Below are 15,747 nucleotides of genomic sequence, written 5' to 3'. Positions count from 1 at the left end.
AAGGTTAAAGGGCAATTAGCCCCCCTCCCATGCCTTTTTTTCTCCAAAGTTGTCTGATCAAAATTTTATGATAGCCATTTTGTGCAACATAGCTAAAAGATCCAATAAAACAGCCTCCAGGAATAGGGATTCAAGAAATGAGAATTGCCCATTGTCTACATAAAGTAGCCTATTTTTTATTCAAAAGTATACAGACATTTTTGGGATATTGTCCCACATTTAATTATCTGTGTTGTGGTCAAGATTATCCCAGGATAGCTGTTTGACCTTATAATGCAATGCTACATATCAATCAAGTATTGCAACTAGCCAACCACTGGGGTTTGGCCAAGAGGGCCCTTGGCTAAGGGTGCCCAATCAACATTTTAATAACATCCTTCAACAGCTGATATTTTTGGATTAAAGTAAACATTGGTTACCCTTTTTCAACTGGATATCACAGACTTTGTATTGCCTAGAATCAAGCTAAGTCTATAATTAAGGTTAATAAAGAATATGACTTGGGTTCAATTCAAGATGGATCTTAATTTGCAAATCAAGGTAATTATTTAAGGCAATTGAAAATGTTTAATAAAAATGGTCATATGAAACTAAATGGTGGGTTTCATTCACCCACAATGAAACTTTAGTATTTTTTTAATGTATTGAACATCTGAAATTCTTTTGTGTAAGTGTCTTCACAGCAAAGTGGGTGTCTTCACATATAGGGGTTTTTGTTGGCCTCGTCTAGGTTTTCCAAGATATAGAAGTGAGCAGTGGTTTTTCTCTAAAAACAAAATTTACAATTGCAAATTATGTAAACTTCCTTTATAGCCTAGAGCTCATTTTTTGGTTAAGAGCTTATTATACTGCTTTCTGTGCATTAGGAATGATATGGAGGAGTTGAGTTCAAACTTAATGGTAGCAAAAATGATTTGTGTCAAGCAAAAATTTTATGATAGCATAGCAGAACAAGTAATAAAATTTAATGCAACATCAACACTATCTCAGATTTAACACCACAGCAACAACAAGACTACTTGTTTATTTGAAATTGCAGAATTAGTTTAATTATCAATGTTGTGGCCAAGATTAATAATTGCCAATATTTTTAGTGGCCAAGATTAAAACCTTCATGGCCAGGTTTAGCACTGTCTACATTCTAATAAAATATTGCAACTAAGTTTAGGCACTCCCTGAGTACTGAGGAGTCTTACCCTATGTATCATTTAAAGACAATTTGTTGAAGTTTAAAACTTTTCTTGATGCTTTTCTTGATGATTGTATAATAATCTAAGCTATATAATAATAATAAACATAGTCAGTCTTATTGCAAATAGCCTCAGGGTATTTATCATGTATTAATTTTTGCTGATGAGTTTTATGTTTGTGTGTTAACTTTTGTTTGGTGATCCCACAGTCCTTAAAAATACAATAAATAAATAGGCTAGTGCCATTTTATTCCTTAATTTATTCTCCTTCTGAATATCACGATGATTTTTCTTATAATGCACCCAGCTCCCACTGATGGTCCTGGATATAGCCCTAGAATATATAAGAATCTAGCCCTAAAATTGCTGTGAATGAAGTTCTACCTAAAAACTGCATTATTCCCCCTTTGCTAATTTCCAGCAATTAAGTGGTTATGATATAGTATGTAATAAAAATTATGGACAAGGAGCCTGTTTCCATTTTTCTTCTTCCCTTCATTTTAAATTTAAGAATCAAGGACATGAAGTAGTTAGTTTAGAGTTGAAACATTCAAGTTTTACTCTGAATTTTCGTTTTATTATTATTCACCTTAGCCCTTCAAAGAGTTTTGATAGTGCTTTCAAAGATGAGAGCCTACTCAGATACCTTACTTATCTTTCGTCAGTATCATCAAAAATTGTGGTTGTTGGTGACTTCACTGCCACAGGTATTGATTGGCTATCACATAGTGAAATATCACCATTATCCTTTAGTTATTTCTTTTAGTTGAGACATTATTTATCCACATGGCAGAACTCATTAAAATTCTATCAAAAAAGGATTTTAAGAAAGGTTGGAGAGGGTTCTTTTTTGAATTGGGTTCATTAAATAACAGAATATGTACCTGACCATATTGTCTCAAGAAATAAAGTTACAGCTTTGGTTGGAATTTCTTTTTATGAAGGCTAGTATGTAGAGCCATGATATTTACGGCATTTGTATGACTTATTATACTCAGTTCCCTTAAAATGAGTTTCATGAATTTGTCTCTCTGTGTATTCTAGTGTATTTGTTTATTTTTGTAATGTGTAGAGCCTATGGACTTTATTTGCTATTTTGGTGTCAATCAATACCTAGGATTCCAATTCTTGTTTATTGTTGTTTATTTATTGTCATTTTGTAATGAGACAAGTCTATGGCTTGCTCTGTTTTTGTTTAAAATAAATAAAAATAAATGAAGATTTTGATCAAAAGGTAGCTCAAACACTTGATGATAGTTTTCTTCATCAACGTGTTACTGAGCCTACTATGTTCCAGATTTGACCAAATCTATTTTGGACCTTGTTATAATTAAGTGCCCATCTGAGCTAGATAAATTTAAATCTTTGCCCCTATAAGTAAAAATGATTGCAGGGTATTGTCTTTATGTGAATATTGAATTAAATCTTAACTCAAAATTTTTTTATAATTATTCTAGAGGTAGGCATGACGAATGTAGGGAGTTTTTTCGTTCTATTGATATAGTTTGTAAGTTTCACCATTGCTTCATGGAAATGAACACAGCATTTGAATTTATCTGCAGTGTAGTACTAGAGAGTTGTGAAAAGTTTATTCCAAGGTATTGTGTTGGAGATGGTGGCTAAAAACATAAGAGCCTGCCAATGACAGTCCTGGGCCTAATGTCCATGAAAAATAAACTTTGGAGACGTGATTTGCTGGGTAAGGATAGTAAATCCTGGTGTGTTTATTAGAGAGCAAGAAATGTTACAACAATCTCTCTGTAATCACACACCAATTCAGAAAAGTTATCTATCATTGATTCCCTGCAAAGTTGTCCCAAAGAGGTACTGGAAGTATCTAAATAGTCACAATAATGATCAATCACCTTTATCTACAACCTTCAGCAATCTAGCCTCTGGTGAATCTGTTGATGATGATAAGAGGAAGGCAGCTATTTTTAATGAAACTTTTATCTTTTTTTTTGTAAATCCTGCTGCTCATATGTGACCTAATTTGATGCTGGCAGCTCCTTTAATTCAAAATTAGTTGCACTTTGATGATTCAGGCATTGTACCAAAATGTGTTGAAAATATTATTTGCATTTGAAAAGATTATACAGAATGTTTCTGTTGATAAAGCACCTGATATTGATGGCGTTTCATATGTTGTCATACGTGAATTGGCTTCATGCTTAGCCAGTCCTCTTGTTTTTCTCTTTGATCTTTGTTTATATTCTGGTAAATGCTCTGCTGCATGGAAAACAACAGTGATAAAACTTCTTCATAAGGGTGGATTAAGGTCAGACTCCAGTAACTTTTTCCTATTTCACCTTAATCCTTTGAGAGCTTTAAGGTCCTCTGGACCTTCTGCCAAGACCCATTTTACAAGCAGCATGTACATAGTGTGTTCTGGTTTTGCCCAACATTTCCTGAAAGGACAGTCAAAAAGGTTGTGAGAGAGGGGCTGGCTACCTTCTGATTTCTTTTGACTTTTAAAAAGGCACTAGAACTTTCAAATTCTACCGCCCCTCCATATAAAGGCGCTCTGGAAAAAAAATTAATACATTGAAGCCTTATGGTCTTTTACTAAGAGAATTGTATTTGATGGGACCAGATATTTACTTTGAAAAAATTGTTGTAATCCCAAAGAGCTGAATTGGGATTTCAGGGTCAACAAACAAAAACAAAAAAAGTCTTAAAAACCCTCTAAAGGCAAAAAATCCAGAATTTAAGTTGTAAAAATCAGTAAATTATTTTAAAATATAATTTTATCAGATTTGTCAAAAAATGTATTTATAGGCTGTAACAAAATAAAAAACAAGAAAACTCAGTAAAATAGATATGGTATAGAAATGGTATACAAAGGATGTTCCAAATTATCTTCTTTTCTTCATCTTTTAAACATATTTTTCCTTTGGCTGCTGAATTTTGAATGTGGTGGAAATTAGTCAAGGGAAAAAATTATCTGGAGGAATATGCCTATAACTATCCTTTATGTATTTTGGAATATCAGTAGAATATTTCAAATTCCCTTATTTACTTCACTCTTTTTATTTGTCTTACTTTCCCATCAAAAGTATGATTTTTCTATGCGGGGGAATTTTCCAGGGGGTATTGTCTGTTGTGGGGGGGATAGATTTCCGTGGGAGTTCATGGTCAAGGGGAGATTTTTTCTTCCAGAGGGAATCAGCCAGACATCATACTTATACTTATCCTCATGGTCTAAGAGGTACTTCTTTATGCCAACTTTATAGCACTTGAACAAAGCAATACAAAGTTCCTTCTGGAAAAACAGCTGGAGTTCCATGGTCAAACCGATATACCATTGCTGCATGCTTTACTAACACAATAGTTATCTTCCAACAAGTTTACAGAAACTCCCTCCATATGATGTCATATGACGTTTAAATTGAAATCTGGCACGTGAATGCATTTGCCATGAAGAAAGGAGTTCTTAACAAGTCTTGGTTGTTGTAATCAAGGAAAAGGCAGAGGAGAAACAGAGCAGTTTTCTTATATAGTAAAAAAGTCGGTATTTTACAAATGTGCACAACAACTAAATTAAACCCCTTATGAGCATTAATGGCTGTATAACCCATGATCTCCCTCAAATAAAGTTTGTCACATCAACAGAGGGCATACAAAAAGGACATTAAAAAAAACCCAAAAACTAAACGTTCGAAATATTCAAAAGGCATAAATAATATCTAGAGCAGTCATTTAAATTAGATGACTAAGGTCTTTCCAACTATGTGCTATGCATATATTCAATTAGTAATTCCATCTTGAAGTAGTGATTTTTAGAAATTAGAGTGGGTGTAAAAGTTTATGTTTATTTAACTGCCAATTGTAAATATGAGCAAAGTATTCTGGTCATGTTTAGAAGTACAAATATAGAATTTATCGCTAAAAAGTGCTAATGCTTGGAAGTAATATAGAGTTGTGTCTAAAATAGGAAAAGAGCATTGGATCAAAACTATGAAGATTTGCTTTAGGTAAAAGGGAATAATGACTTGCTTTTATTCTCGTTCACTGCCTGTGTCAAGAAATTCCCCAGTCTTGACACTCTCGACCGAGACAACCTAAGTTCCACTACCCAACCAATGGGTCGCCATAGGATCGCATAGGTAGCCAAAAAGATCAAAATTACCGCTTGGGCTTGGCAAACATATAAACAGAAAAGGGAAGGACATGCTTTTTTTCTCATTCACTGCTCGCCCATGTCAAGAAATTATCCTGTCTTGACAGTCTCGCCTGAGTCGCCCGATATTACTTCCTGAGCTTGGCATGACATGAACAGTGAACGGGAATACAAGCAAGTCATTATTCCCTTTTCTGTCTATAATTGCCAAGCTCAGGCAGTAGTTTTGATCTTTTTTGGCAACCTTCTCCTTTTTGACCCCTTGCTCCTCTTTTTTATGGGGGAGGGGAGGGGCTGGACGAGCTAAGATAGAACATACGATCCAATGCTAAATTAAACGCTACGTTAGCATTTCATAGTCATGGGTTTATTACACTGGCGTGAAACTATAACAATAAAATCTGATAAATTTAACAATTTATGCATTTATCTTAAAATTCTACGTTTTTATTTAACATTTTGTTTGTATTAACTGCTTCTTCTGTTTTCTATTGCAATTTTGCCACTAAGTTTAGTGCTCCAAAAACTTAGGAACATGTTTAATAAATTCGTAAACTTATAAACTACGTACTGGTAAGGTTTAAATCTGTTAAATTTATCTGATTTGATAGTAATAAATCCGTGCATACTGCAGATATGACTGTAAAATATCAACTTCGCCTTGAGTTTAGAATTGAATAGTTGGTTTTTGACCTTTTTCTATTGAAAAAAAATTAAGAACAAAGTAGCCTATCACATTAAGGGCCAAAATAGAATTTGTAATTGGTCGTGAACAGTGTATTTAAAGAGGTACAATGTTCGGTGTTTTCATCTTCTATCTAGCAAAACACAAATCAATACACAAAAACACAAATTGAAAAATAAATCGATATTTACCCATGTATTTAGCAAAGGTACGAAACCTAAACATATGATAACACTTACTATAGACTAATTTAAAGGGAATATTGTAATAGCAAAATATTAGAACCGTTTGATTCCTTTTTCAACACTTTTTCAAAATGTAATGATTGCTGCTGTTACAATCTGTCCCATCCCCCTAAAGAAGCCAAATATAGCCCTAAATAATGTATTTATCAATTTTTGTTTTATAACTTGGACTGTTACATATATGTTTGCTGGTAGACATTTGAATTCTTAGATAGCAATACGATATTACAAAAAAAAAAGAAAAAAAAGTTGGATATGTATATTTTTTAAATGATTTAAAAACACTGATAAAAATGGTTGGAAACATTGACATTAACAAAATGTTTCTGCGTCTACGGCTAAATCTGACTGAGTTATGGGGGAAGGGGTGGAGCGAGAAAAGAGTGTTGATCGGGAAATCAAATGGTGTTGATCTTTCGTTATTATAGTGCTTCCTTTGGAAAATTCTATAAGCAAGAATGTTACAAATGTTTTCTTGGGACTTATATGTCCTTTAGATCCATTTTTGGAAGCAGTGGTGCCGTTTCACGAAAATTTAGGGAGGGGCAAGGATTTTTTCTCGATTTTTTTTTTTTAATGAAGATAGAAAATACAGAGGAACATAGAGCAAATATACCAATTTTCAAGCCAAGGGACTAAGTTTCCTGTGTAGGCTTTTCAGCCAAGGTAACTGTGCTTAGTGTTTCGATTCGACACCTTTTTTACGGGGTTTCAGGCGGCTATTTTATTTGGTTACTATGGGCCATGTTTGCCTTTACTAGGTTGCAGATATCGCTGCAACCATGACATAAAGTTTGTCTGAATTGGAGAGCAAAGATTTGGAAGTAGATGCTTCAAAAGGCATCCTCATGACTTAATTAAAGCTCTATGGGCTGAAAGCCCATTCATTAGCTGAAATGTTTTTCAAGAGATTAAGAAGCCCCTATTCTAGAATTTTATCACACAATATTCAAAGTTTTATAACTCTAGAAATGTTCGTTATAACCTAAAAGTGAGTAGAATCTACTTTATTTTGTATCAATTGTGTTTTTTTTAAGGGTTTCCCATCATCGCATAAAATTGTTTTTCGCCATCATGACAAGAAACTTGCCAAATCTGATGCATCAAAACAAGAAAAACTGTTGATTTTAACGCGCAATTAGGGTAAATAATCACTTTCCATGCATGATGCAGTTCTTGGCCTGAGTCTGATAACTTTATGCTATGGCTAAAGTTTATTTACAGTGGTAAATAACCAGACGGAATTTTGGACTAGGTTATAAACAAGTTTAATGTAAAGGATAGTAAGACCTATGCCGGAATTGAGAAGAAGCACTTAAAAACACAAATATAGCTAATAGGAATTTACCAAATATGGAAGAATCACAAAATGCTAAAAGCAACTTGAAGCTTTTGATTCTTCTTCTTGTCAAGATTTGCTTCACATTCTAAAAACAGAAATTTTAGTTGTCTCAAAGGCATCTACAGAATCAACTGTTTGAAAACTGCAGCAGTCTTTTTTAAGGTGTGTTTTATCATAGGTGGTGTCAATCTGCCCACAGGTCTTGCAGTCTATGCTTTAACAAACCATTCAAAGAGAAATATTCATATTTTTTTTTTCTATAATGAAAAGAGAAGAATATAAGTTTGCTTTTAGTTATTCTACTACTGCTACTACTACTTACAACACCTCACCACAGCACCAAGCCACCTGAGGCCAACAGAGCTAAGCACGCTCCGGCTCCATCCTAGTCTATTCAAAATCTCGCTTTTTACACCCTCCCAGGAAATTCCTGCTTCCCTGAAATCGTTCTTTATGACATCATCCCTTCCCAACCGAAGACAGCCTGATTCCGTCTAGCCCTACACGGTTAGCCGAAAAGGACAATTTTTGACAATTTTTCATCCTTCATCCACAGAACCTGCCCTAGCCATCTGAACCTTCCTCTCATTATAATAGTAGTGTAGCCTGCTGGATGACAAGCAAAATATGCCTTTGTAAATACTCTTTTATGAGGATTGCCAAAAAATGCTTTTGCCTGTTCCCACCCTTCAGACAGAATTTTATTTTCTTGTGCGTCCGCTTCCATCCCAACAAAACCATTCCTGAAAGTTTTAAATTGATCTCCCTGCCGTGAGACGAAACAGGTTAGACTTGCCAAAACTATACTGAGATATGCATGATACGCATGAAACTTAAGAATAGTTATGAATAATAAGAAACTTAAAGAAACTTAGAAACTTAAAGAAACTTATAAAGAAACTTAACAATAATAATAATTAATTATGTATCTAATAAATGAGCCATAAATTGTAGCTTCAAAACTGAATGAAAAACATAGAATTTACGAAAAACATAAGACATAGAAAAACATAGAAAGTTACGGGGCACCCCTAGGCGTTAATTGGAAAAGAGGGTATGTGCCCCCCTTGCCTGTTTTTTTTGTACTCTTGGTAAATTTTAAAAATGTCCTCTTTTTTGTTTTTTTTTTCATAAAAGAAATAGAAAAAAAATCACCCCCTAGATTTTAAAGAAATACAGTTGCCCTCCCCCCAATAATTATCGCAAATTGACGTCACTGCCTACTGACCTAGCTTGGCTTTTTCATTGTATTTCATACCTTTCATGTATCTCTATTAAACGAGTTTTCTCCAGAATACAGACACTTACCCATTATATAGGTAGATTAATGTATTTCTTTTCTAAATTAGATTGCTCATAATGGAAGCTGAAAGTGACGATGCATCAATGAGACTGGCAGTACACACCTTTAGTCTTGACAGTATAATGGAAAGCTTTTTTGTCCTGTGTATGGTGCTTGGTGGTGTAGTGCCCTATGTTCCTCAGTACTTGGAAATAAGAAAAACTGAAAATGCTGAGGGATTTAGTCTGTATGTGTGTCTTACTTTGCTAGTTGCAAACGTTCTAAGGGTTTTATTTTGGTAAGTAGATTTATTGCTATCATTCATGTTTCAAAATATCAAAACTGTTTAACAAGTTAAAAATTATTTTAGGTTTGACTTTAAGCTTATAAATGAAAAGAAGAAATGTTGCCTTATACAGCTTCCATAATTCATACAAAACCAAAGCAAAGCTCATTTAATCTATCCATATAAATAAAAATGTACTGTCCGTCTGTCTGTCACTAAGTATGACGTCAATATATAAAAAGAACTAACTGAAAAAAACGTAAAAGAATTAAAAACTATCTTCTATAAAAAAAAAACTGAAAAAACAAAAAAACTAAAAAAAGGAAAAAAATGAAAAAACTAAAAAAACGAAAACAACTAAAAAAAGAAAAAAAACTAAAAAAGAAAAACTAAAAATAAGGAAAAACTAAAAATAATAAGAAGATGAAAAAATGAAAAACTAAAAAAAGACAAAACTAAAGAGAAAGAAAAAACAAAAAAAAGACAGAGAAAAAATAAAAAGAAAGAAAATAAAAAAATAAAAAAAAGGCAAAAAACTAAAAAGAAAAAAACTAAATGTAAACTAAAAAAATAGAAACGAAAAAAAAACAAAAACACTAAAAAAAACTAAAAAAGAAAAAAAAGAAAAAAGTAAAAAAAAGAAAAGAAAAGCTAAAAAAGAAAAAAAAGAAAAATTAAAAAAAGAACAACTAAAATAAAAGATGAAAAGACAAAAACTAAAGAAAAAGGAAAAGAAAAAACTAAAAAAGGTAAAAAAAGAAAAAAAAACAAATTAGCTAAAAGACAAAGAAAACTAAAAAAAGAAAGAAAAAAGTAAAAAAACTAAAATAAAAAAAACTAAAAAGAAATAAACTAAAAAAAATACAAAAAAAGAAAAAGAAAAAAAACTAAAAAAAGACAAAGGAAAAAACTAAAAAAGAACTACATGACGTCATATTCAATATGACGTCAAAAAACTAAAAATAAATAAAAGAAACTAAAAAAAGGAAAAAAACTAAAAAAATTGTAAAAATCTACAAATGATGTCATGTTCGTAACGCGAAACGGCTGATAGAGATAGTAAAAAAAGAAGGCGTGTCGCTGTATTACAAAAGGTATGCGTGTATAATTATCCTACAATGTCACCAAAAAGGGAACACCAGGAAGAAACACCAGAGCAACGCAAAACCAGGCTTGCGGCTCAAAGAGAAAGGGCCAGATTAGGAATGTCCAATTTACGTCATCAATTCGATCCAAAAATGACATAGCGTTGGCCCTTGCGTCGTCCGGAATGACCGTAACGTTGCTGCTTGGTGAAAGAACTGCTCATTCCGCTTTGAAATTGCCTCTGAATATGCAGTCTAAAGAAACTCCCACGTGCAACATTTTCAAATCATCTGGGATGGGTAAAGTATTGCAGCAATGCAAACTTATTGTTTGGGACGTGTGCACAATGGCACACAAAAAATCGCTCGAGGCTCTTGACCGATCATTACAAGATTTGCAAGGGAATTCCAAACCCTTTGGCAGCACATTAATATTGCATGTGGGATATTTCAGGCAAACATTACCTGTTATTCCTAGATCGAAACCTGCAGACGAAATGAATGCTTGCCTTAAAAATTGTAATTTATGGGTACACGTAAAGACATTAAAATTAGCTATAAATATGCGTGTCAGATTGCAAAACGATGACTCTGGTGAAAATATTTTCAGATCAGTTGCTGGCAATAGGAAACGGAAAGCTCCCAGTTGACTCAATTTCAGGACGTATACAGCTGCCTCCTGAATTATGTAATTTAGTGACGTCAAAAAATGAATTGGTTGAAAAGGTATTTCCGAATATTCTAACCAATTATAAAAATCATAAATGGCTAAGTGAACGAGCGATTCTGGCAGCCAAGAACAAAGACGTCCACGAAATTAACAATATTATTCTGACCAAGATTCGAGACCAGGCAGTCATTTACAAGTCAGTCGACACAGTTCTGGAATCAAATGAAGCGGTTAACTATCCATCAGAATTTTCAAATTCCCTGGATCTCCAGAGGATCTCAAGGCGTACCAATAATACTGTTGCGAAATATTAACCCACCAAAGCTTTGCAACGGCACGCGACTTGCCGTAAAAAAAAACAACAATGGAAAATGTAATAGAGGCAAAAATCTTGAGAGGGCCTTTCCGAGGGTGAGGCTGTTCTTATTCCTTGCATTCCCATGATTCTAATGGATCTGCCTTTTCAAATTAAAAGATTGCGATTTCCCAATTCGGTTAGCATTTGCAATCACCATCAACGAAGCTCAAGGGCAATCAGTTGAAAAATGCGGTATAGATTTTAATACGGATTGTGTTTCCCATGGACAATTATATGTTGCATGTTCTAGAGTCGGCAAACCGAGAGATCTATTAATATGCACAGATAATGGGACTGCGAGGAATGTTGTATAACCACAAGTTTTACACGTTAAAATTAGCACCTTGCATACGTGTTGCTTTAGGGGGGGGGGGTTAGGCTTGCGGCTCAGAGAGAAATTGCCAAAAGAAAGTGTGTCAATGTATTACAAGAGCAACGCGAAACCTGGCTTGCGGCTGAAAGAGAAAGTAAAAAAAGAAAGCGTGTCGAGGAATTACCAGAGTATATCAGAGGAATTACCAGTTGTATATCCGCAGTTAAAAATTAGCACCTTGCACACGTGTTGCTGCGGCACGTTCCGGGAAAAAAATAATTTAAAAATAAAGAAGAAAAATAAAATAAAAAAGAAGAAAAAAAACAATAAAAAAAATCTAAAAAACTAAAATAAGCTAAAAAAATAAAAAGAAAGAAAAAAAAATTGAAAAACAAAGGATTACAAGAATTCAGAAACCTTAAAAAAGAAAACCAAAATTTTGAAGCTTAGTAGATATCATGGTTTGAAATTGGACTTGCTTTAATAATCATTTAACTTTAATAATCATTGGACTTAATTAAAAAACTGCAATAGAACACAAGGGACAATGAGAATCCATATATAGAAGCCTGCCGCGTGCCGTGCTTTTTCACCATATCTCAAAATCCTTGTCGGATATGTTTTGTGGTAGGACAGCTAAAAATGCATGGGTGAGAGATGGATGCCCTTTGATCAACTATGACTCTTAAAAAGAGCGGTAAAGCTTTCAATTTATTGTCTAATGATCCCTCTCCGAAGTTCCTAGGACAACTCTTTCCATATAAAGTTGCTCTGGGAAAAAAATAATGAAGCCTTATGACCTTTTGCTATAGGCAACACGTTCATGGAATCGAATGGCAAGGTAAAACTCTTCTAGGCTTGATTATGCATATAGTTCAAGCTTTGTAAATATAAATTTTAGTAAAAGTGTTGAAGGGCGAATGTGCAAGAAGAGTTTTAAAATTAATGTGAAGATGAATTAATGATGAAGATTCCTTAAACTAGGAATGAAATACTACCGGTACTCGTTGGGGGGAATAGGTGATGGTAGGTAGTGAGAAAATCGATCAAGGGGGTAGTTTCACTTACCACTTTGTCAATAATGGCTGTTCTACCGAAAAACACTTTTTTGTCAAAAATCTTATTTTAGTATACTACTTTCACCAAAGCCGCTCTTAACAGGAATAACGAAGTAGCTCTAAGTAAGACATCATACCCTGGAAAAGCAAATTTTAAAAAATAACTGCGTTATATCCCTCTGTATGTGAAAATGCGGTTTTTGTAAAAAAAAAGAAATAAAAAAAGAAATGCGTTTCAATTGCAAAAATTCAAACCCAAAAATTTCCATTAAATTTTAGGCCGTACGAATGTTAAGACCTGGTCCCTTATTATATTATATTATAATATATATTATATCCTTATATTAGAAGGGACCTGGTCCCTTATTGCCTAAAAGAGATCAATGCACTGTGCCACCACAGGGTAACATCTCTGTCTATTATCTTTCAAATATAAAAAATATAAGTCCTTTGATGTATTAATTTTTACTTACAATTCATTACTACGAACCGTTTGACAGATTAACTGGTGATTTATTTGTCTATCCCTTGATTTGCAGCTAAACTATACAAGCTAGAAACGGGAATTTTGTTTTCCGAACCATGAGAATGTAAATTAGATTATTATTAGACGTTAAATTTTTTTTTATATAAATTAGAAATGTAACGTCATTAAAAAATTGGTGTTTATATAAATAGAGTTGCGTAAAGAAGCTTGTGTAATTAAAATATTTTTTTTTAAACAGCTAATTGCATAAGTATTGTCATGCTTTTTTTTTATAAGCCCAATATGTGTACAAGTACATACTGATATATTACATTTTTTTCATTGTTGAAGTACGGGTATAAATATTTTTGTTAAATGGCTTTATGTATTCTCCTGTTCTCTTAGAACTACATCATGCAGATTTTTGTTAAAACCGTCACTGGAAAGACTATTACGCTTGAAATTGAATCTTCAGACACAATTGAAACCGTCAGATCGAAGATTCAAGATAAGGAAGGCATCCCTCCCGACCAGCAGCGTCTGATCTTCGCTGGTAAACAGCTTGAAGACAACCACACCCTCTCTGACTATAACATACAGAAGGAATCAACAATTCATCTTGTCCTTCGTCTGAGAGGTGGTATGCAAGTTTTTGTTAAGACCTTGACTGGAAAAACCATTACTCTTGAAGTAGAGCCATCAGATACTATTGAGAATGTCAAGGCCAAGATTCAAGACAAGGAACGTATCCCTCCCGACCAGCAGCGTCTCATTTTCGCTGGTGAACAGCTTGAAGACAACCACACCCTCTCTGACTATAATATACAGAAGGAAAAGACACTTCATCTTTCTCTTAGTTTGAAATGTGGTCCCCCTGTCATCCTGTACTATTATTAAGAACGGTCTTGTTTTTCACAAGCTTTGCTTTTAGCTGTATTAAACAATTCTTTTTTCTTCCAGGTTTGGAAAGAGGTATGAAATTCCACTATTAGTTCAAAGTATTGTAATGATCATTGCTATGATGGCAATGATTTATCTCTGTGTTAGTATTAAGAAGAAGACGACAATCTTGAAAACCAGAGAACGTGTTTTTACTGGTAGGTACTCGATCAATTGTTAATATTAACAGAGAGGTTTTCATTTGTGTTTATGTTATCGGTGGGATTTTAAAATAGCGTTGTAAAAATGAAGCTCCCAAATTTGTTGGAAGTGGTACATCAATTGAAAATATCAACATAGAGATCAGCAGACAAGAATATTTAGAATCATCAAAATTTTCTTTATAGATTGAAGGTCATAATGCCAAAGTGATGATTGCATATATTTAATGCCTAAGAAATAAGAATATCTTTTCGGAAATATTTTTTGTCATATAAAGCGACGTACGGAAGTACTGAGAATGTTTACGGTTCTAATTTGTATTATAAGGAGAGGTTTGAATTGAATAGAGAATGTATTTAGATAAACAACAAGACAACATTTTGGACATGATTTTGTTTTTGAATAGTATAGCATTTTGATAATTGGAAAAATAAAAAGATATTTTGCAGTATCTGAGTGACCTAAACTTTCTGCTAGGATTATATTCAGAATATTACAATGACAAGGGAAAGACAAAAGCTCATAAAAAAATCTGCTGGAAATCTAATATGTCTAAATCTTTTTTATTCTGTTTCTGACCGTAACGAGACCTTCGATTTTAATTTTCTAAAAGCATTGCTCTCATCTCTCAAAAAATACGAAATCCGTCTTGGTGAATTTTTGGGACGAAAAATTACTAGAAAACTAGTGGACTACAGAATTCATTTCGTTTACTAGACTTTCAATTAGGAGGGAAGGAGACTTGGTTGCAATAGATACCGATGTGTCATTCCAAAAAATAACTACTAGGTTATTGTCACATAATAAAGAATTAGGGAGGTCATTGATGTAAATTGAAAAACGTAACTAGTACAGCTCCTGGGGGGGGGGGGCATTGCACCAGCATCATCAATGGGCATAGATTGGGGTAGAGGGCCGTGAAATTCTGCTAACAATCAATTTACTTTCCAAAATTCGTAAATCATATAATTTTGAAGACAATATAATTATTCAAGGTACGAAATGCTCTATTTGTATCATATATATACCGTTATTTCCTAAGTCATGACTTTAGATAAGAGGGCTGTAATTGCTTGTTCAGTAGAACGACCTGGTCTAGAAAGTATTGAAAATAGCTGGAATTCATTGATGCTAGTATTTTCACCTTTTTTATGCTGTTGGATAGCTCGGGGATTCTTCCACCTGCTAGGGAAAACTCCCAAACACAATTATAAATTTTAAATATGGACAAGCGGTCTTTGAATTCCAGATGAAAGATGTTCCAGAAGGAAATATAGACAAGTAGTCTTTGAATTCCAGATGAAAGATGTTCCAGAAGGGAATATGGACAAGTGGTCTTTGAATTCCAGATGAAAGATATTCCAGGAGGAAATATGGACAACTGGTCTTTGAATTCCAGATGAAAGATGTTTCAGAAGGAAATATAGACAAATGGTCTTTGAATTCCAGATGAAAAATATTCCAGAAGGAAATATGGACTATGGACAAGTGGTCTTTGAATTCCAGATGAAAGATGTTCCAGAAGATAGTTGAAAAACTTCGTTGA

The 15,747-nt window shown here is 33.6% G+C and overlaps 2 protein-coding genes across 6 annotated transcripts in view; both read left to right on the top strand.

The window, feature by feature from the left end:
- The window catches only part of LOC136028092 (solute carrier family 66 member 2-like), a 40,731-nt gene that overhangs the window by 3,959 nt on the left and 21,025 nt on the right, over positions 1–15,747 (top strand). For 4 of the 5 annotated variants that reach the window (XM_065705714.1, XM_065705712.1, XM_065705713.1 and 1 more), the window contains exons 2-3: positions 8,932–9,162; positions 14,061–14,197. In XM_065705714.1, coding sequence (XP_065561786.1) covers positions 8,932–9,162; positions 14,061–14,197 — 368 coding nt within the window. Of the gene's footprint in view, positions 1–1,099; positions 1,123–8,931; positions 9,163–14,060; positions 14,198–15,747 lie in introns of those variants that run through there. The other variant, XM_065705711.1, reaches the window with a different exon arrangement.
- Positions 9,176–14,054, top strand: LOC136028094 (polyubiquitin). The gene has a single exon (XM_065705715.1). It carries the CDS (start codon positions 13,515–13,517, stop codon positions 13,995–13,997), a length of 483 nt encoding a protein of 160 aa, XP_065561787.1. The 5' UTR covers positions 9,176–13,514; the 3' UTR covers positions 13,998–14,054.

This window comes from Artemia franciscana, chromosome 6 (genome assembly GCF_032884065.1).
Source record: "Artemia franciscana chromosome 6, ASM3288406v1, whole genome shotgun sequence".
Lineage (NCBI taxonomy): Eukaryota > Metazoa > Arthropoda > Branchiopoda > Anostraca > Artemiidae > Artemia > Artemia franciscana.
This window is presented reverse-complemented; position numbering and strand designations above follow the sequence as displayed.